The sequence below is a fragment of the Streptopelia decaocto genome, assembly GCF_964273445.1.
Source record: "Streptopelia decaocto genome assembly, chromosome: 2".
NCBI lineage: Eukaryota > Metazoa > Chordata > Aves > Columbiformes > Columbidae > Streptopelia > Streptopelia decaocto.
The window spans coordinates 122,650,880-122,671,312 of record NC_138655.1 but is presented as its reverse complement, the minus strand read 5'-3'; the positions used below and the strand labels follow the sequence as shown (position 1 = coordinate 122,671,312).

Below are 20,433 nucleotides of genomic sequence, written 5' to 3'. Positions count from 1 at the left end.
GTTCAGGGCCCACTCCCACACTGTTGAAGGGCATGAAAGATTTGTCATTGACATCAGTGAGATAAGATGGGGGTACAAACTGCTAATAATGCCCTATGCTGGTTCGTCATTTATAGTGTCACCTGGGGACCACCACCATCATTTAGTTGAGGGCCAGGAGTATGTTGAATTCAGGCCCCTTGGCTTCCCTTTCAGACGTCATGTCCAAGTTGCTTCCTTTGTTTTCATGGAGAAGTCGGGGAAAACTAGGTCAGTTTATCCAAGTAGAAATTATTATTTTATTGAGTTAACTCTGTGGTGACCTGCTGCCTGCTTGCCTTCTCAAAATGAACTCCCTTGTGTGCAGTAAGTCTTCTGCTGGAAGTTGCAGAGGCCTCAGTGATCACTTTGATTTCAAATCAACAATAAAAAGGCTGCTTTTTTTAGTATCTTGCTGTTTCCTGGAAACAAGTGTCTGTCTGCTTTGCTCCTTGTATGATCACTACATCAGGCTGATCTGGCGTACTGTGAAAGCACTGGATGTAAAAAAGTTATGTGCTGGCTTTACTGGGGATATTTATAAGATCTTTTGAAGAAATCAGGACTTGATTCTGCTTGACCCTGTCTGGCAGAATTAAGCTCTTTAGGCCAGTCCTGTAGTTACTAGCACTCCTTTTTTAAATAATCTGGTCCACTTACTCCTGCTGTTTCAGAATTTAACTCCCAGACAAGAAAGCATTTTCTTTTGAATTCTTTTTTTTTTTTTTTTTTTTTTAATGAAAGAGTAGTTGGAATGTATTTTAAAGAACTTCTTTGGCATTATACATAAAAGATAAAATATATCAAAATAGACAGGGTGGTAATTAGGTGCAGGCTTGTGGAGTGATTAATGCCATAATGTGAGTGCTGAAACAGCTGAGGTTGCTGCAGGTGTGTTAGGGGTATTCGACCCCGTAATTCTGTGATGCTTCTGCCGCTACATAAAGCAGGAGTACAGATGTCCAGAGAGCCTGCATCAATAGATGTAAAGCAGTATTTCTGCATGTGAATTATGGATGGAGCAGTGTTTATTAAACACACAAACCTTTGTCTCCCAGGCACTTTTTCCTTTGAAAGAGTCACTTCAGAGCCTGCTGCTGTCCCAGGCATGGAGATGCTGACTGTGAGCTCTGGCTTCCACTGCCGCAGGTTCAGTCGGTGCTGAGTTACGGCGTGCACGGGCGGAAAGGACCGTCCTGCCCGAAGGAAAACCTGAGAGTCAAAGGCATTTTGAGTGCCTCAGCTCTCTGGCGTCACATTTCGGGGTGGGCAGCAAGATGCTAAAGCTGAAAGCGAATGAAGTTGTTTCCCTGTGTCAGCCACCAGCTTCAGCGGGGCTTTTCCCAGAACTCAGTGATGTTGCCAGCTCAGAGCTCCTGGAGCTTGCCGGCTGGCTTGGCTTGGCCTTCCCAAAATCCTGTGGATGGAAAGAAAAAGAAAGCCCCTGATGTCACTTTTTTCTTTTTCCTTAGGTTACAGTTTGTGAAAAAAAGGATAATGTAGTTATGTGATTATTTTTTTTAAGGAAAAACAAACAACGGATTTGAAATTGTTTATTCCAATTGCTCAGCTTTTGGGAAGGGGAGACTAGGCAAACAACATGCTGAAGTGCCATCGGATGCAGTAGTATTGTTTCAGCACGCTATTTTGTCGTTTGTTAAAACCATTCTCTTCGTATTGCACCAAAACAATTTTAATGACAGGCACTATTAATTAAAAAATCGGACCCAACTGCAGGCCAAGCCCACTGGCAGGTGCAGATGCATGCCCACCAGCTGTGTTGGACCACACATAGATATGAGGCTTAAACTGGTAATGTTTTGGCCAATCCTCTGGTGCTTTTTGGTCCACCTGGTCAAGTAACACAGCTCTTCCTTTCTCTTGCTCCTGGGCTGCCTCTCCTGGTGGAGCAGAAGCAGAGCCTGGGCAGGGAGGTTGAGTGTGGCTGGGGAGACACACACTCCACATCCCCCCTGCCCTCACCATTTCAGGGGCCAGCCCTGGCACATTGAGAGCTGGAATTAACCTCCTGATCTTTATAGATATATGTATGTATATATATATGTATAAATATATTTTTTTTTGTTGTAGTAGTAGTAGTATCAACAAGCCTTTGTCCTCAGGAAGGAATTTGTGTAAGTTCATAATGGTGTGCTTTCCACATTAGCTCCAGAGAAACAGGTAAATAGTAGCTGAGCTGTTTCTTTGCTTTTATGATCCCTGGCCTAGCAGGAGGCCAGGGCTGCAAGCTGCCGAGGCTGTAACGCAGGCTAACGCTGCGGTTTGAGACCGTGGCTCTCTTTCTTAAAACGCGCCGGGAACAACTGTGCCTCCGCCTTCATGAGCTCAATTTACGGTTGCGGGAGGCGATGTGTTCTTTGTGCTTGATGAAGTACACCGCGCACGCAAGCCTCTTCAGATGTGTTGTCAGTTGGCAGCTCTCTCGCTAGATGCACCTTTACACAATTGCGCAAGGCACCAAGGAGGTACAAATGTGAAATTTAGCCTTGGGGGCAAAACAAAGAAATGAAACTCGGGTATGATTGCGGTGTTATCCATCTGCAGATACAGATATTAGACCTGATCTCCCCCTACGCTGCTGTAGTTTTACACTAATAGGACTCTGCTGCGATCAGTGGAGTAGCACCACTGCAAGACAAAAACAGCAGTGGTGATGGGTCTGGGCTGTTATTTTTAATTCTGTTGAATAATGTAGGATTGAACCCTGTTTGGGGAAAGTCAAACTGCATTCACTGCATGAATCCAGCCATAAAAAAAAAGGGGGCGGGGGGGAGAAATACAGGTGGTGTGTCGTCTTGGTGTTATTCCTGAACGTCTGCTCTTCCTTCTGGGGACCTATTGCCCTGGGTACTGAGCAGCCACCAGCAAGTGAAGGGAAAGGTCTTCCAGCTCACCTCCCTTTTTTTTTTCTCCCCTGACAGAATTGTAGCTTTCCCATTTGCTGTCCCATAAAGTCAGTTTTATCACACATACCCAGAATTTGTCCTGTGGCTGACACTCGTTCATTACATTGAATGAATGTGCTTGTTATGGAAAGTTGTTTTGTTGAAGGAGTCTGTTAATAGTGTTGTCAGGGAAGAGACTTCAATTTGTCATGGTAGGTAGCTTTCCAGTTAAGTAAAAAGCAAGTCGTGTTCTTTTGCTGTGTGCATGTTGGGATGAGAAATAAAATAGCTGCAGCAGGTTGAAGTGCGTGAAGTGCTAAGGTCAGGGCAGGTAGTGGGAAGGAATAGCGCCTGGTCTTAGTTAACAGCCACGCTCTTCCCTGCCCATCAGTGGCCCCGGATAATGCCCAACAAATCGAATTAATGACTGTGGATAACCTCAGCTTCTCCCGGTTGTGAGGCACCATACTACCATGACTGTCTCCTAAGAGAAATTAATGTAATATCTGTAGATGAGCAGACTGATCTACCTTTTGGTGACCCTGGAGAGAAAGGTCAGGTTCAGGATATTTTTACCTATAATTGGTTATCCATTAAGAGTTAGTGTACCAGGCTTCAAGACTGTAACTCAAAAGGGCAGTTGCTTTGAGAAGGCAGCTCGAAAGGGCACTTGAACAGCTGAAATCAGATGAGATGGATTTAATGGCCTCTTAGTGACTTCTGACTGAAAGTTCAGGGTTTGAAATTTAGGGATTTTTTTCTTTACACAGCCTGTGGTAAAACAAATGCAATATAACTTAACAGAAATTTTATTTCAGGCTGTTTTTCAACTGCTCTGTGTGCACTTGGTCACTTCAGCTGTAAGGAACAGAAAGAATAATCACGTTGTGTTTGTGGTCTTGTATATTTTTAGCTAATGTGTTAAGACACTGCAATTCCAGAAAAGCTGTCCTCCTGTTCCCTGGAGTATTTCAGTTTAACCAGCTGTATACAGAATTTTATCTGGACTGCTGCAGAAGTTCCTGGTAAATCCACTGGGATTTTGGCTGCCGAAACAGTTGACAGTGAGCACAATATTGCATTTCCCTGAGGGTTTTGGTTTCATGGGATTCTGCCGTGGGTTGGCCCCTCACAGTGGGTTACCCACAGGAGCCCTCTGAGTTTGGGAAACCTCCGAGGGTGGAGTGAATGACTGATTCCCAAAGCTCCTTCCCATTTCTGCACTGAGCAGGGGAAGGGATGGCTGGCAATACCCACCAGGTGATGCTATTACCCTGCAAACCTGTTGCAGGTGGCATGGTGGATCTTAATAAGAATTGTGGGGTTTATACTTGGGGTAAGGAAGTGACTGATTTCATGTGAAATTATGAAAGAGAGATGGGGCAGGGCATGAACGAAGAGGGAATGACAGATGTGTAAATTAATTCAACAGCAGCCCAGGATGCTCAGGGACTTTGTGGGACCTGCCTCTGGAGATGCTCCATCTTGCAGATGGGAATTTCTGGCTATATTAAGTAACTTGAGGTGATGCCTCTGTGACATACAGATGGAAACATATCAGTGAGTAAATTTTATCTTAGCCAGTGGGTATGGCTAGGCTATTTCCATTGCAGATGACTTCGTGGGCCTTCATGGGAAATATTAGTGATTTATTCTGCCTGCAATTGTTAATGCTGGCAAACTTCAGTAGCTATTTAGGCATCAGCTTCTAAGAGTATATGGATTATCCTATTTCACGCCGGCAATTAGTTGATGATATTAAGGCACTTTGAAAATGGAAATCGCAGGGCAAATGCTATTTAAACAGTTTATCATTAAGTGTGTAATCACGTCTCTCTGCCTGCATTGACTGCAGCGTGTAGGGAAGTGGGGAGAGAGACCAAGGGCTCTGCTCTGGGTTCAGCCCCTGGTGCCGAGTTTGTGCCCTGCACATCTGGGCTCCGACTAAGCTGCTCCTCTTGACGTCTCTTCTCCCTGCCCGCACCCACATGCTGCAAACCTTTTTTCTTCTCATTTTGTTCCGCTTGTTTGCTGTATTTCTGGTTTTTCAACTTCTTAATTTTGTTCTTAGGATGTATTTGGTGGGGGGAGGCTACTTTCATTTGTATTTCTGGCACCTTGTTTTTGATTCATTGGGCAGTCGTTATGATGTTCGGCATGTTCTGCTGAACTCGAACCAGTCCTGAAATACTTTAGTCAATATAAAGGTAGGCATTAGAGCTATATTCATACACTTGGAAACAGTTTATGGGCTTTTGTTTTTTTTTCCTTGCTGAAGCATGTCATGGAGCCTTCTGCAACATTCAAGCCAAATCCACCTTTAGAACCATTTTTTTTTCCCCTTTGACAGCGATTTCAGGTCTCGGATTGGCAGTTCTAGATATCCGAAGTGTGATAGCAGTTGGTTTTGATTCTGGATGTCTTAAAAAGAGAAAAAAAAACTTCTCTTAATTGATAGTAAAGTGAAATAATAAAAATAATAGTTTAAAAAAATATAAATAAAAAGGATACCAAAGCTGTACCTTTCAGCCGTCATCAAGGGGTATTGTCTTCAGTGTGTTGTTCTGCATTGGCTTTCCAGTTTTGGTTCTTTATCTGAGTTCTTTTAGTATTGCTTTTCTTCAAGGGACTGGAAACTCCTTTTTTGCTCATTCCATCTACTGATATTTCAAGGATGTGACAACAGCAGGTGCCAAATTTCATGTCAAAAATAAAATTTTCAGGCTGATGGAATCCTTGAAACCACAGATCAAGTTCCAGGCCAGTTAAATAAAGCTGTAGAGCGTCCATTTGTATCATTCATTCATATAATGAAACCTCTTCTTATAACTCCGTTCTTGATATATTAACCCCGCAGTTATCCTCGTACATAAATGGGAGATGTGTTGCTTTCGTCGGTTATAATAGGATATAACCATATAAATCCCCTGCGCATGAATGGAGAAATAGAAGCCCTTAGGCCGTAGGTATCAAAGGTCTCCCCTATACTTACAATAGCCTAATAAGGTTATTTTGGAGGCACAGGGAATTACTGAGGGACTCCCTATAGCTAGTGATTCATTGTTCACTACTGAAACATTTCTAAATGAATTATGTTTTAGACAAGCAAATCCTTGGCCTTCTCTTTTTTTTTTGGGGGGGGGAGAGGGGGGGCAGGGAGAAGAGAACTGAAGGAACACAGAATTCCACCATTTTCTGCATTAAAATATACTGTGTGCTCATTAAAAGGTCCCTGGTATTGTAACTATTGTACTATTGTGCTTCTTGCTGTTTTGATTCCAGGAATGTGTATTTCTGAATTTCACATTTGGATGAAAATATTATTGTTGTCAGTAATCTGATATTTAGAAAAGACTGTGGATACAAGAGCTCAGTGCAATGAATAAAACAGTTGGAGTTAACCGTCCCTGGGGATAGAATCAATCACTGTTGTAGAAGAGGGTGACATTTAAAAAAGAAACTCAGAAGAAAATGTCATGCTTAAAAAATTAGATTTAAACCCACTACCTCTTGATTGATTTTTATTGCACTCAGATGGATACACTGATTGATTATCAGCCTTACAAATGTTTAGTACCTTTCTCACTTCTCTAATAATCAGAATAATCTAATTTTCAATGTCATTTAAGTTACCGTATTCAAGGTTATAATAGATCATATTTCCAATAAAACATAGCAATTATGTAATGAATAATACAAGGCTGCAAGGCAGAGTTCAGATTCACCTTCGTTAAAAAAAATACCACCGGTGGCTGGAAGAACCAGCGTACATGGAGCAGCTGGCAGGGTGATACGCTCTGGATTTGTGGTGTTTTCCCCTCTTATTGAACTGAGATTCCTGGGGAGCTGGTCGGGGCACATTTGCTGAAGCTGAACGTTATTTCTCAACAGGAAACCAGGGACGGGCTTGAATTCTGTACTATACGTGCTTGCTCTGTGCCTGGGGAAAAACGATAGCGTGCCAGGTGCTTATGAAATTCCTCCCATGATTGTTTCTCTGTTCTCCGTGTTAATTTTGATACGTGTGTGTAGAGAGATACTATCTCACTTAATTTGAGGTGTTTTCTTGTGGCAATTGTACCCTACAGTTGACATGATTGATTTCTCTGAATCAGCTACAAAATATTGAGGTTTCAGTGTGTTCGGGTTTTGTACTTGAAGTCCCTTACATGACTGTGTACTTGTTATTGGTTTTGTCCATTGAAAATGAGAGTTTTGTGTTTGAAACATGCTTTGCCTCCAATCGTTCTCCGTATGTCAAAGCTGTTTTGGCTCGGAAATGTGTTTTAAGATAGTTTCCTATCCTTTCTAAAGGCTGAGCAGTTTTGCCTAAAAGGCAACATTATTTCATCTGGAAATCGCGACCTTGGAAAACCAATCTATTTGTAACTACCTGGTGTTCTGCATATTTTAATGCTGTGTTTGGCTTGCAATTGCACTGCTGTTAAAACGTGAACAGGATTCTTACCATTCTGACTTGATGGCCTGTCAGTTTGTCCAGCGTGATCATGTTGCTTTCAAGATGGTTATTTTCTTCCTTTTCTTACACTGGGGATGAGAAAACCAACCTCCTTGTGGTCTTTCATCTCCTTGCCTGCTTCCACTGGCTCCTGGATGATGTGCAGCTTGTCCGTGGGGTCAGAGATCCGGGTTCAGCAGCATTGGGGCTGCTATGTCTCCCTCGTTTTGAGGTTTTCCAAGGTGGCTGTTGTGAAAGACGTCCTTGCAGGGCGCCGTTTATTGAAGGGTGATGGGGAGAAGGGTGACGTGTGGTATGTGTGAGATGTTTATCCTGATGTATCAGACTTGGCAGTGGCAATGGTTAAGCGTTTTGCATATTTGACTGAAATTGTCCACAGCTGCCTGCTTCTGCCAGAATGAGGCATTTTTAGCAGCTGCCGCTGGAATTGGAGAAGTCAGAGTGTAAAGGAGCTGTGCAAAGACTTGTGGGTTTCCACCCCAGCTTGGTGCTCCTGGAAGCCCTGGGTGCTCTGCTGAGAGTTGGCAGGTTTGGGATGGTCCTGCCTCAGCTCACCTCCAATTTCTCTTCTCATCAGCGACCACAAACAAAAGGAGTCTTTTTGCAAGCCTACCTTGCACCCAGCGCTGTGCAATTACTGACTTGCTCTGTGTGCTTTATGGTGCTCCTGAGATTTGTTAGCTTAACGAGTAACTTCCAAAATATTTGAGGACAAGAGAAGTGTGGGTTTGCAGGAATGCAAACTAACTGGAAACACTAGTAGTTGTCGCTACAGGAACAAAACCAGTTAACTAGTACACAAAGCTCTTCAAAGGTCTTGGGGATCTCCAAGAGGCAAAACTCCAATTATAGCATTTCAAGTCATGAATTTATAGCTGATTAATCATTATAATATATGAAAGGTGCTGTCAAGCTATCTTCTGGGCATCTGGGGAAGCAAAGGTTATACAAGTAATTGGAAAAATTATGAGCTGCACGTTCTTCTCCCCTGGACACATATGTTTTGTCAAAGGGGAGTATGAACACTGATTATTCCATAATTTTACCTGATTTTCTAGAAACTGCCTAAATCTCTTGGGCTGGAACCCAGACTTTTCTTTGGCAAAGCGGTGAGTAAATTTGGTGGACCTGAGGGGCTTGCGTTGAAGACTGGACAATTCCCAGCATTGTGGCATGCTTGAAATGGTCCCGCTCAAGCAGGAGAATTGCTGCGTGGTTGCTAAATGAGAGCACTGGGCTCCTCCGGGGGATGCTGTTTGTGCCCTCCCTGTGCTTAGTTTTCCCTACAGCAGGCGCAGCTTTTCTTAAGAAACGTATTCCTTCCCTCCTGTGGCTTTGTGCCCTGCCCGTTGCTTCAAGCAGAAGAAGGAAAACGTGTCCATGGGTAAAGAAAGTGGTGACAAACCTGGGCTGAGGAGCACAGGCTGCCAGGAGCAGGTAGGGGATGGTACAAGAGATGGTGTTCAGCCTCTTTTTCCATCCAGCACGGAGGTGAATGTTTGAGGGTAGGCTCTGGTCCGTAAGGTGGATGGATCAGTAGGCTCTTTGCTGGCTTGCAAACCCTGCCACGGCTGCCTGGAGGTTTCTGGGTGTGGATGTGCAAGTCCCGGCGTGTGTGTTGAGGGCACAGAGAAGCTGTCATGGGGAGATGGATGGGAGCAGACGTGCTCAGGCGTGGGCGTGTGTCACTCAGCTCTCCGAGCAGCGTTGAGCCGCACGCAGACGTGGCTTCCGCACATACCAAGATACACCTCATTTCATCCTCTTTCCCCACCACCAACACCTTGTTTGTTTGGGTTGTTTTGGGTTGGTTTTTTTTTTTTTCAATTTTTTATCTTCCAGTATTTCTCACAGGCTTCCATACTGTCCCCTGTCGGGAGCTGTTAAATAATGCAGCCATCGAGTCAGAATTTAGTGCACAAGTAATGAAATTCATAACCTGAGTTTTCTGTGGCAGCATTAACTGTGACACAGATTCATCACCGGCGTATCATCATTAAAAGGCAGTGGAATTGCATCAGGGATTGATGTGATCATATGCATGTAAAGATCAAGATACAAAAAGGTGTGATTTATATAACATAAGCATAAACTGTAATCCAGAACCCTTCCCACATGCGGTGTGTGACAGTTCTTGTTCGCAGAGCAGTGATGGCTTTTAAATTTACTGGGTAAATGTGTGTGTTTATATGTTTTTACTTAACTCTTTCAAACATAGCGTTGTCTTAACCTTTTTCTCTCTTTTTTTTTCTCCGTTGAATTGTAGTTGAATCTGCATAATAGTTTAACATTATTGAAATTGTTAATATTTTTGAAGCCTGGGTGTTATATGTCAGTACTTTATTGTGTTATCTTACAGGGAATATAAAAGCACTGCCGTGTTTGCAGCCTTAGCAAAGACAAATGTAGGAAATACAAAAAGTATACATAAAACAAGAAGATAAATGTTATTCAGGTTTTATCATTATTATAATGGCTGTTGGAATTGTAGGGAAAAAAAAAAAAAGGTAATGGAGGACAAAAACTGTTCTTAGTTTTCAGGACATGTTAGTTCTCCCCTTCCTAACCTTTAGTGATTTGCGCCTGAAAAGAAAGAGGGCAGAGCTGGGCCGATCTGGTGATGTGGATTGACCAGCAGCAGTGTCTGCTGGTGGCCTTTGGAAGGGAAAGGACTTCAGGTAGAGCTGCGAGCGGTGACACAGCTCCTGCCAGACTTGTCTCCTGGTCTTTGGCAGCTCTTGGCAGCTGCTCCCAAAGCCTGGCCTGAATAACGTGTTTGTCTTGCACGAGGAGTTTAAAGCTGTTGAGATAAGTGGTTGCTGAGGCTGCCTCTTTGGCAAATTTGTCAATCAGCTCGTAGAGCTATAAGTAAATGGGGCTTTATTACAGAGGCTTATTGCTCTTTGCGGTTGTGTAGGAGTTTACATAATTTTCTAAGGAGCTCTTTTATCTCCCAAGTACAGCGGCAATTAGGATTTACTTCTGGAGCGCAGTGGCCGTTTGGGGCACTGGAGACAGACACGTCAGTCCTGGATGTTTTCTCAATGCAAGACACTGTACTTGTGCTCTGCCCCGGAGTCCAGCGAACACATCGGGGAATTGGCTGTAGGGGAATATTTGCAGAAGGGGTAGGAAAGTCCAGGGTCTCTAAAACCTCATTGCACTGGTAACACTGAACCTTTACAAGAAGGTACCTTTTCTGTCCAGCTTTCTTGGCCTCCTTTGAGTGTCTGTTTCTCCAAACACCAGAACTGATGGTGTTCAAGGTTAGGCTTTCATCTGGTGGGGACGCTCAGCATCCCAGCCCTGACCCAGCAAAATGCATAATTGACATCAGTGCAGATCTGTTCACACAGTTAAATTCAAGTTCATCCTTAAAATACCTGCTGGATTTGGGTCAGAGTTCTCTCAGCTGCAAAGTCAAACCTTTAGTGAGAAAACCAGAACCCTTCGTCACATTGTGTGTGTGCCTGATCGCCTCATAAAGGAGCAAGAAAATCCAGTGCATCCACCCCTCATTTTCTGTTATGCATATTACATCATTTCTGTAGATAACCCCTGACTCTGCTGCTTTCCCACCCCTCCACCTTCCCATGTCACTCTTAGTTTTCTCTCAGAAATGACACCCAGAGGAACATGAACCCAACTGCATGTCATTCATTCTTGAACAGATGCTGTAGGTGAGACTGTATTGAAACCTCCTCTTTGTTTTGAAACATTCACCATTTGTCTGCTCTTTGCGATCATTCGTGGTTCACAGGGATGTAGGCAGCGACTGCAGAAGATGTGGAGATGGGCCTGCACAGGGGAAAAGAGCTGTCGTGGAGGTGGCTCTGACCATCAGCCCATTTTGCTGTGCTTCCCTCCCTACGGCACAGATAGATGCACCTTCTAGGGGGGGTCAGTACAAATGAGAGTCAGCAGATCTTGGGCCATCCAAAATCCCCAGCCGTCCTCACGTGTGCCAAACCCACCAGCCGCACCCTGAGAGTTGAGGCCACTGGTTTACATACCATGAGGTTTTGAACACCCGGTGAATGTTAGGATTGGTTTTTATTTGTCTAGCAGCTTTCAGTCTTCAGGGTGTTTAATATTGACACAGAGTCTTCAGGGAGAGGGATTGATTTTGTTTGGCTTTGTTATAAAGCCTTATACATCTGGTTACGCTTAAGACGTTAGCTTTAGCTAACAACAAGCCTTTTGATAAAATTCACAAGTACTGGAAATACTACGGACATAGACTTATCTCCTGGGCACGTTTTGGAAAATTAAGTTATTTTCATTAAAAGAACAAAGAGCAGCATGGTGATGGAGCAGCTGTCATATTTTATTACAAAACACAAATATGTGGGAAATCAATTACAGCACGAGTGCTGCACAATGCATATTTCCAGTAATCCCCGATGGCCGGGGGAAGGTAGAAGGCTGATCTGAGCGCAGGAGCAGATGGCAAGCAACTTTAGATAGCTTCACTGCCTTTTTCACTCTTTCAAGTGTTTGTGCTTCTCCTTTGATCTTCAGAGTTTGATGTGTTTCATCTTCTTTCATTTGCTGTTTTCAAATTTAGGTTTCCCTTTAAATACCTTTTGCTTGGTGGAGTTTGTATTAGTGTTGGTTTTGTTATCTTCCGTACTATGAAATTTAAGAAGAGAGACAGTTACTATTATATCTTTCTTTAGTGTTGTTCGCATCCAATAAAATACCAGCTGCATCACTGCAGAGGACTTGGCCATTCACCTTCTACAGCTGTAATGATATTATACAATGAAAAAATCCCACCCCACAAAGTCACTGAGATTCTTACAATGCATGTGAAGTTGCAGTAAACTTTCTTGAAAGGTAGATACTATGGGAGCGTGATGGCACATCCACAACAAACACTTGTAGAGATTTGGTTTCATCATTATTCCATTGAATTTAACTCTTACAGTTGAGTAATTAAGCTTGAATTAGTATTCTTTGTGTATATAACATTTTTATCTCCACTTAATTTATGTTTAAAATGCAAGCATGTTGCAGTGTTTTGAAATAGAGCATCAAGAGCAACATGGGGTGGTCTGAATAACCACATGTGATCCGTGTCTCTGCTTTTTCTGTAGCTGTCAGAAATGATAGGAACAAAAAGAAGAAGGAACCTTCAAAGCAGGAGTCCACAGAAAACTATGAAATGACAGCAGAGTTGGATGACCTTACTGAGAAGATCCGGAAAGCTCACCAGGAAACCTTCCCCTCGCTCTGCCAGCTTGGAAAGTACACTACAGTAAGTATGGTTTGTGGTGCACATGTCTGCAGTTTTGCATTGAGGGCTTCAGATGTTTTAGATAGATGCAGAAGTAGATGCACACCTTGCACCTCCTTAGCCTTAAAAAAACTTGGGTATGCATGCAAAAATAAATGCCGAAGAAGAGAAACTGCACTGAACTGCAAGCATTACTTAGCGGTATTGCAAGAGACAAGCTTGGAGTCTGTGAGTCAGTCACATGCCATCATTCGTTAGAAATTTCTTGGCTTCCAAAGAGATGATCTCTGCATGTGCATCAGCAGATTACAACTTTGTGGGTGTAGAGAGTTCTTAAATGCTGCTGGATTACTGGTGACAGTCCCAAAGCTACCAAGGTCAAGGAAAACATGAAATGTTTAGATAAACTGGTTTCCGAAATGCTCATTTTCAGTTTATTCCACTCCCGTCTACCAAAATACCACAAAGCAGCAAACACTTTTGATGCTTTTAGAAATGAAAGATCAGCCTCCTGTCGAGAAGTTCAGGACTGTGGGAGTTTCTTCAGAGGATGAGTCAGGGAAATAAATCATCTCTATACATATATATGTTGCTAAATACAGGGAAGTCCAGTTGATATATATTGATTTCAGAGAGAATATCCAGTGTCAAGTTTGTGTGGTGTGGCTGGGGCAAGGAGATACTTGCCCCCATGGTCCTTGTCCTCCATGGTTCCCCAGCTGTAGAGCTGGGACCAAGCCCTGCAGGTCAGGTGAAACACCTCTGTCACTGGATTGCCCTCTGTTTTGAGTAAATGCCACTGAAACAAATGTTAAATTTCTCAAAAAGCAATCTGGGCATCCATATTCACTGTTTGAGCAAGCGGCGTGCTGTTTCATGGCATATTCATCTATTTACAAAGTGCAGGGTTCAAAACTCTCAGGTCTAGGTGTAAGACTTTGCATTTAAGTGCAAGAAAAGCAAGCATACGCATCAAGATGTTAGGAAAAAGCACATTCTTTGTGTTGCTGAAATGTATTTTCACAAACGTTCTTCACATTTAGTTCTGAAACCCGCGTGAAACGGTTGGTCCTGTGGAAGGTGCCTGTGCTCTGCAGGCTTCTGTGGTGCTGTCCCTGCTCGGGTGAGATGTAGTCAAAACAGCCAGCGTGGGCGTGCTGGTAAATATTGCACGGGCAGAGCCCTGGGGACTAGTGCAGCGTGCGAGGCTGGAAGCTTGAAAGCAGCCAGCTGGTGACACCACCGAAGGCAAAGCTGGAGACGGTGGGATCCGTAGTGTGTCTGTCATGGAAATTCCTGGGTTAGTGGTCTCCACCCCTCCCCTCAGCATCTGTGGTTGCGTCTTCGTTTTGGAGTGAATAAAAACCTTCCAAACAGGCTCTCACACTTCTGCAAACGTGAGAGTGCTTCTGAATGAGTGTGAAAAATATCTCCCCAGTTCAAAGACGGTGAGTTTTTGCTTTGTAGAGGAGGTGATCGTATGTCCGCAGCTGGGATGCGTAGCCAGGCTGGTATGCGTGCCAGAGTTTATTGCTCACAGGCTGCTTTGCAAATGGCCTGGCTATCCTAGAATAATCTAGGGGTGTACATCCGGACGGGAGCGTGTTGGTACGTGCTTTTGTGTTACGTCTGAGTTAGAAGAGTGCACTGCAGCTGGCGTGATGGTTCTTCGTGCTGGCAATTGCCAAAGATCCTGGAGGGCTGAAAGATAAACCTGGGCACCTATACGCTTGCATTATGTATTGGATGCTTAAGTATCATTAATATTTTAGCCCTTGAAATTATACAAGTGGATGAAACTGGAGAGGGTCTTGTGGCATATCACACCCACCACTGCTGCCTGCCTTCCTCCTTGGGTTCCTGCTGACCCCCACAGTGAGTTTAAGCCCCTGTTGGAATTTCAGAGCCCTTGTGTAGGTCCAGGTGCTTTCAGTAATGAGTGGATGCATCTGGTCTGTCTATGGGTCCTCAGCAACCATGACCTGACCACAGTCCCTCCAAGGCTGGATATTGGTCATTTCTATCTCAGGCCAGATCGGACAGCTCGAGGAAAGGGATTTCTTGTTTTTCTCATTGGTCTCTTGGAAGTCCACAGCAGTTAGCTGCATGTGCCTGAAGTCCTGGCCGCTTTGTCATGGTTTGGTACTATACAAGTTGCAATAGCAAAATTATGCTGAGTTATTTTTGGCTAATCTTGCATCTTTGAGAGCGGTACAGCTTCCTTCAACAGCTGCGGCAAAACTAATAGCAGCAGTGCTAAATACTGTCCTTCTGCTGCATTCCTGTAGTCTCTGTGTAAAATGTAGAGTATTTAAATCTCTCATCTACATGAGGTCTGGTGACCACTCCAGCTGTTTAGGTAGGAATTCAGTGTAAGCTCATTTTTGTGACTGCTGTCTCTGCCTGGCTTTGGAAGGGACAGAGTACAGCACTGCCCCCCTTGCTTGCACCCAGTGACAACCTTGGGGATTAAGAATATTGCTCAGTACCACTGGGGACAGAGTACAGGTCATCTTTATCTCCAGCTGCCCGTCAGCCCAGGAGTTGAGGAGGAGCCTTTCTGCAGTGGTGGAGGACCCAAAAGGCAGAAGGTGTGTGTGCTGGGCAGAGGAGCACAGCTCCGGTGCTTGGACATCACCACCAGCTGCTGATCCTACGGCAGGACTCAGGCAATAACCTTTCCTTTGGACACACTTGAAACAGAGACCAGAAGTCAAAAATAAAAAAGAGCGCACAGCCCTTTTTGTAAATGCCGAGTCCAAAGGGAGGTAGAAGCCTACACCACTCTTCTTGGTAGTCACAAGCTAGTATGGGTAAAAGATTGTCACCAGACCTGCTTTAATGCCTGGTTCTGCAGGCTGACAGTCACAAAGCACGATGTGCGCACGCTGCGGAGCACACAGATTGCTTTTGCAATCTTAGAGTTTTTTATTTAACTCTTTAGGCAAGAGGGGAGAAGCAAGTGCATTGAATCAATGTGGATGCACTTGAATTTCATGAGCTTTGCACTTGCGTACTGATAGGAACAGCGGATGGAAGAAACTGTTCTGCAAGCGTGGCCCCTGCACGCCTTCAGTTACATGGTCATTCAGACTGATTTAAAACGTGATTTTGTTTGTTTCTAAAGAGAGCAGAGACTTTTAACTATAAGAGAGTGAAGAAAAAAGGATCTTGTAGAGATACAGTCATGAAAAAATCTGTTCAGGTATTTGGCTCGTGTATCTGGCTCTTGAGCACTGCAGCCAGCATTTCCCGGAGGGGAAGGTTACATGGTGATTTTTTTTTCCCCCATTGTGTATTTTCACCTGTTCAAAAACAGTTTTGGAGAAACATTTTCACTTACGTTTTTTTATATTCATCTGCTCTTTAAAAAGAAGAAGTGTCCCTATCTGTAATAATTACTATACTTTGCATAGTTAATAAAAGTCTACTTAAAATAATGGGAGAATAACACTCATATTAAATTCCCTGGGTCATTTAACTTAACAGTTGCATTTGGTGGGCAGTGGCAAGTACAGTTCTGCCAATGATGAGAATCAGCAAGCTATTTAAACGTAATGGATTTCAAAAGTCCATCATAAATAGATCTGTTTTATTACTGTCATCCAGGTAAGAGAGAGTGCCTTAGTAATTTCTCTGGAGATGTCATACTTTATAGTATAATTGAGTGTAACTATACTGCCTGTCCCTCGAGACTGGTATTTTCCGTAAGTCTACAGCTGTGTTACATCCAGCCTCGTGACAAAGGGAGGATGAAACAGAAAATCATTTCGACTCTGCGGACCTTTGCTGCGGGTTCTCCCGGGTTGCTCTGGGCTGGCTGCATAGAAACATCTCAGAATGATGAGGAGAAGTTTTGCATCTCAGTGGCATTTTGTCCTTCGTAAGTGCTGGGATTAGAAGTTACACAGCTATTTTTTTGTGCCATTGCAGAGGGATATGTGTATATATATATATATATATGTATAGATGTATATATATCTGCTGATGCTGGGACTGAGCAGAAACGTGTCCTTGGTGAGCTCGCCGGAGCCAGAGTGCGTTGCTGCTTTCACTAAAGAGGTGTAGTGAGTGTTCCTGATTAGGGCAGAGTGCCCCTGTGAGCCTTGTTGCCTTTGTAAAGTGGATTTTAAAGACGGCGGGGATTCTGCTACTGTGTATGTTTCTGTGAGTACCGCATCCCGTATCGCTAATGGGGAGAAAGAGCAGCCTGCAATGAAAAAACAAAAATGATGGAAAAAATGGGATCCATTTATGTGGCAAAAATGGCTGTTTAATTGGATTTCATAGCAAGGTTGGGCTTTTCCACTGATAAAGATGCCACTAGGGTGTATTACAGTATTGTTCCACCATATGTGCGCTGGTGCAAAGGCCTGAAAAACATGCAAGGCTGCTCCTAGGAAAGACACCCGAAGAACCGCTTCAGTAAAATATTCAGGAAAAGTCATAGCGTCTGCATCTTTTTCACAGCATGGATAGACAAGATTCCCCAGGCAAATTTAATCAGAGTTTCTGTTTCTAAATGCATTTTATTAACCCCATATTTTACTGTTCAACCTATACATTGATATTGAGTCTGGTTTGGTTTTACATATTCAGAAATGCTGCTAAAACCCTAGCTGTTTTCCGTGGCTCTTGCAGCTACATTCATTACCAAATAAAATGTTAAGTCTTTCCATTTGTAGCATCTCGAAGATAATGTGTAAACCACATTAGCTCCAACGCTGAGGAATCTGGCACCCGTCGTAATAAAACACCCGGTTATTTTGTGTTTTATTAACTGCCCCTTCTTTTCAGTTTGCATAATAGTGAGTTAGATTTACATTTCTTAAGACGGCCGTGCATTACTCTTAATAGAAGGCATGTCAAACTTCCCATTGCCAGTACTGCAGCATGATGAAGTAACCTCATATGATACTGATGAAGATTTCGTTCACACTTGCTGGTTTCATGCAACGTCTTTTTTTCCAGATGGATACCCTATTGTAAAATGATTTCCTGCTTTAGGCTCTGCTTTGTGTAGCTCTCTGCTATGCCATCTTTCTATGAACTGGATAAACTGCCTATTAAATTTAATTACAGCCTGAATGACTGCACATCTTGATCTTATTTTTTCTCCAATGTACTGTATTTCACCAAGGTCCTTGAGGATGAAATAAAATAAATCTGAAGGATGCATACTCCAGTAGCCGAAAGAAATGTTTCAAAGGGCATTACAATGACTGTTAACCCATTAGTTTTGGACCATTTTGAAGGCAATTCTTTAGGTTTAGGATTATAGAGACAATTTCTCCTGTCTTTTTTTCTGTCAATTTAAAACCAAAACAAAATAGAGGGAGTTCCCAGAAAAAAAAAAAAAAGAAAAAAAAAAAGGCTGAAATAGAAATTATGACGTTAATTTATTATTGCTTAAAAAGAGCAGAGAAGAGCACATATGCACCTTCAAACTGATCAGCATGGTTAGCATTTACTTTTTGTAATAAGGGCCCAATATAAATACTGCCATCTCAAATCTGCACCCTGTTGTAAGTGAGGGTGAATGTTGGGCTGCTGTCCCACTTAAAACCTATCAGGACTTTCCTCTTCATGACCAACAGTGGTCAAGGCATCTGTGAATGCAGCTCTGGGAGGGGGTGATGGAGCATCACAGCCAAGCTGAGCTCACACCACAGCTCATCCACCTCAGGGAAGGCCCTGCATCCTTCCCATGAGCTGAAGAAACCTGATGGCTTCAAAGGTTTCAAAGTAGGTGGCCATCCTCGCCATCACCAGTTGTCACACAGATATTTCCTCCAAGGAAGTGCTATCCGTGTAACTTGGATGCTTTTCAATTGCTTTTTCTCTGCCATATCTGTTAGACTTTTAGGGTGAGACTCTTCTCATTTAACTTTAAAGTTAGTTCAATGCTTCAACCAGGCAGGTAACCACATGGGCTTCCCTTGCAGCTGGGGAGGAAGCTGCCACCTGAGGGGAATTTCCCTTACCTGCCTTAAATAGCTGCCTGGAATGTGTGGGCCTTTTTTTGGAGATGCCTCTCTCTTGGTTAGTCAACAAGCTCCGATGAGACGTGGAAGAGAGAAACTCTGCCTTTGGTGTTCTGCGGTTGCAGCTCAGCGCCTTTGGCAAAATCATTACCAGCATATTTTTACAGGTAAAATTCCTCTTGCAATGAAGAGATCACCCAGATACTGAAGGTGACTGCAACACTGAATGTGGTGGCTCATGAAATACCAGGAGGGACCCTCATGCTGGCTGCATCCGAAACAGCATTGGACCAAATGCTGGCAAAGTGCACACGAAGGCACTGGGAGAGGAGCTTTGGGTATTTCAGAGCTCTGTTGTTACCTGTTTCTTGTCACCCCATGGGAGTCACGGGTGGATTGGAAATGACTCACCAGGTCTCCCCATGACACCATTTTTCGTTAGGCAAAATGGATCAACAAATAGATCACAGGAAACTTTGAGTCATCCGGTTCTTGGCCGACATGTTCAGCTTTTCCAAGCGTTAAGTGGTTACTCTGAATGTATGAAAACATGAGTTTAATCACAAACAACACGAATTGGCTACACATCCTAGCAAATTACAGACTTTTCGATTAAGATACATGAATATATGGCAGCAGTCTCTGAAAGATGCAGCTGGAATGTCCTCATAACACTTTGAACAGTAGGGTATATGTTGGGTACACCCTCAAAGGTGCATATAGCATTCATCCGTGCACATGGTGTTTTTCTTAACATCGTGTAAATAAATGCTCTTTAATTCATGGGAGACTGTAGCTTGAGAATGCTGTAAAACTCTTGCAGAGGCACAGAGCAGATAAATTAAGTAGAACTAATTTGCTAAGACCTTAAGTATGTGAAACTGTGTTCCAAATATTGTGCTGCTTTTTCCAGATGGGGACCCGATATTCTTGTTCCACTGTTCATTTTTATTTTCTGGGGCACAACTGTAAATTGTCTGTCTCAATGCACTTATTATATAATGGCAAGGAAGAATAATGATAGTGGCATTTGGAAATGTTTAAGTTAATTTGTATTCCTTGTACAGATGGCCTCTGCAATCGTAAGTAGCAGAGAAGTATCCAAGGAATTTTCAGACGATTAATCCAAGTTAAAAACCAGCATCATCCCAACAGCAAGCTGCAGAAAATGCCTGGAATGTTAATAGAAAGTACTTCTGGAAGGAATACTCGGTTGTTGTTTCTTTCCCTTATAAACCATTTACTGAAAAGGGACATTGTTGATTTATGGTGCCTTCTGTCTGTCTTGCCAGAACTCCAGCGCAGATCATCGGGTTCGACTGGACCTCGGGCTTTGGGACAAATTCAGTGAACTTGCAACAAAGTGCATTATTAAAATAGTGGAATTTGCAAAGCGATTGCCGGGCTTTACGAGTTTGACCATTGCAGACCAGATCACTCTACTCAAAGCAGCCTGCCTGGATATACTGGTATGTATTTTTAACATCATTGTTACGCTACTAATTTATTTTCTGTTGCTTTTTTTACTGTAATTGACAGTGAGAAGGGGTCAAGTACTGCCCCAGCCTTATGGTTGCAAACCTGAACTTACTGGGTAGTCTGGTACGGTCGCAAGTGGACTCGAGTGCGTCTACAGATGTGTGTTAAATGGGATGAACATACTTTTCAAAATAAGTCCTTATCGATTGTGGATTCAGTATAGTTGCAAGAAGGGCACATTTTGATATTGAGGCACCAACCAGCTTTGGAAAAATTTCCTTATTGTTAATGCTGAAGATGGATCCGATTCTCTCTCTTCCCTTCAAA

General features: G+C 43.2%; 1 protein-coding gene across 7 annotated transcripts in view; it reads left to right on the top strand.

Annotated features, from left to right (window-relative positions):
- The window catches only part of RARB (retinoic acid receptor beta), a 318,254-nt gene that overhangs the window by 285,805 nt on the left and 12,016 nt on the right, over nt 1-20,433 (top strand). For all 7 annotated transcript variants that reach the window (XM_082046113.1, XM_082046112.1, XM_082046117.1 and 4 more), the window contains 2 exons: nt 12,504-12,664; nt 19,920-20,096. In XM_082046113.1, coding sequence (XP_081902239.1) covers nt 12,504-12,664; nt 19,920-20,096 — 338 coding nt within the window. The remainder of the gene's footprint in view (nt 1-12,503; nt 12,665-19,919; nt 20,097-20,433) is intronic.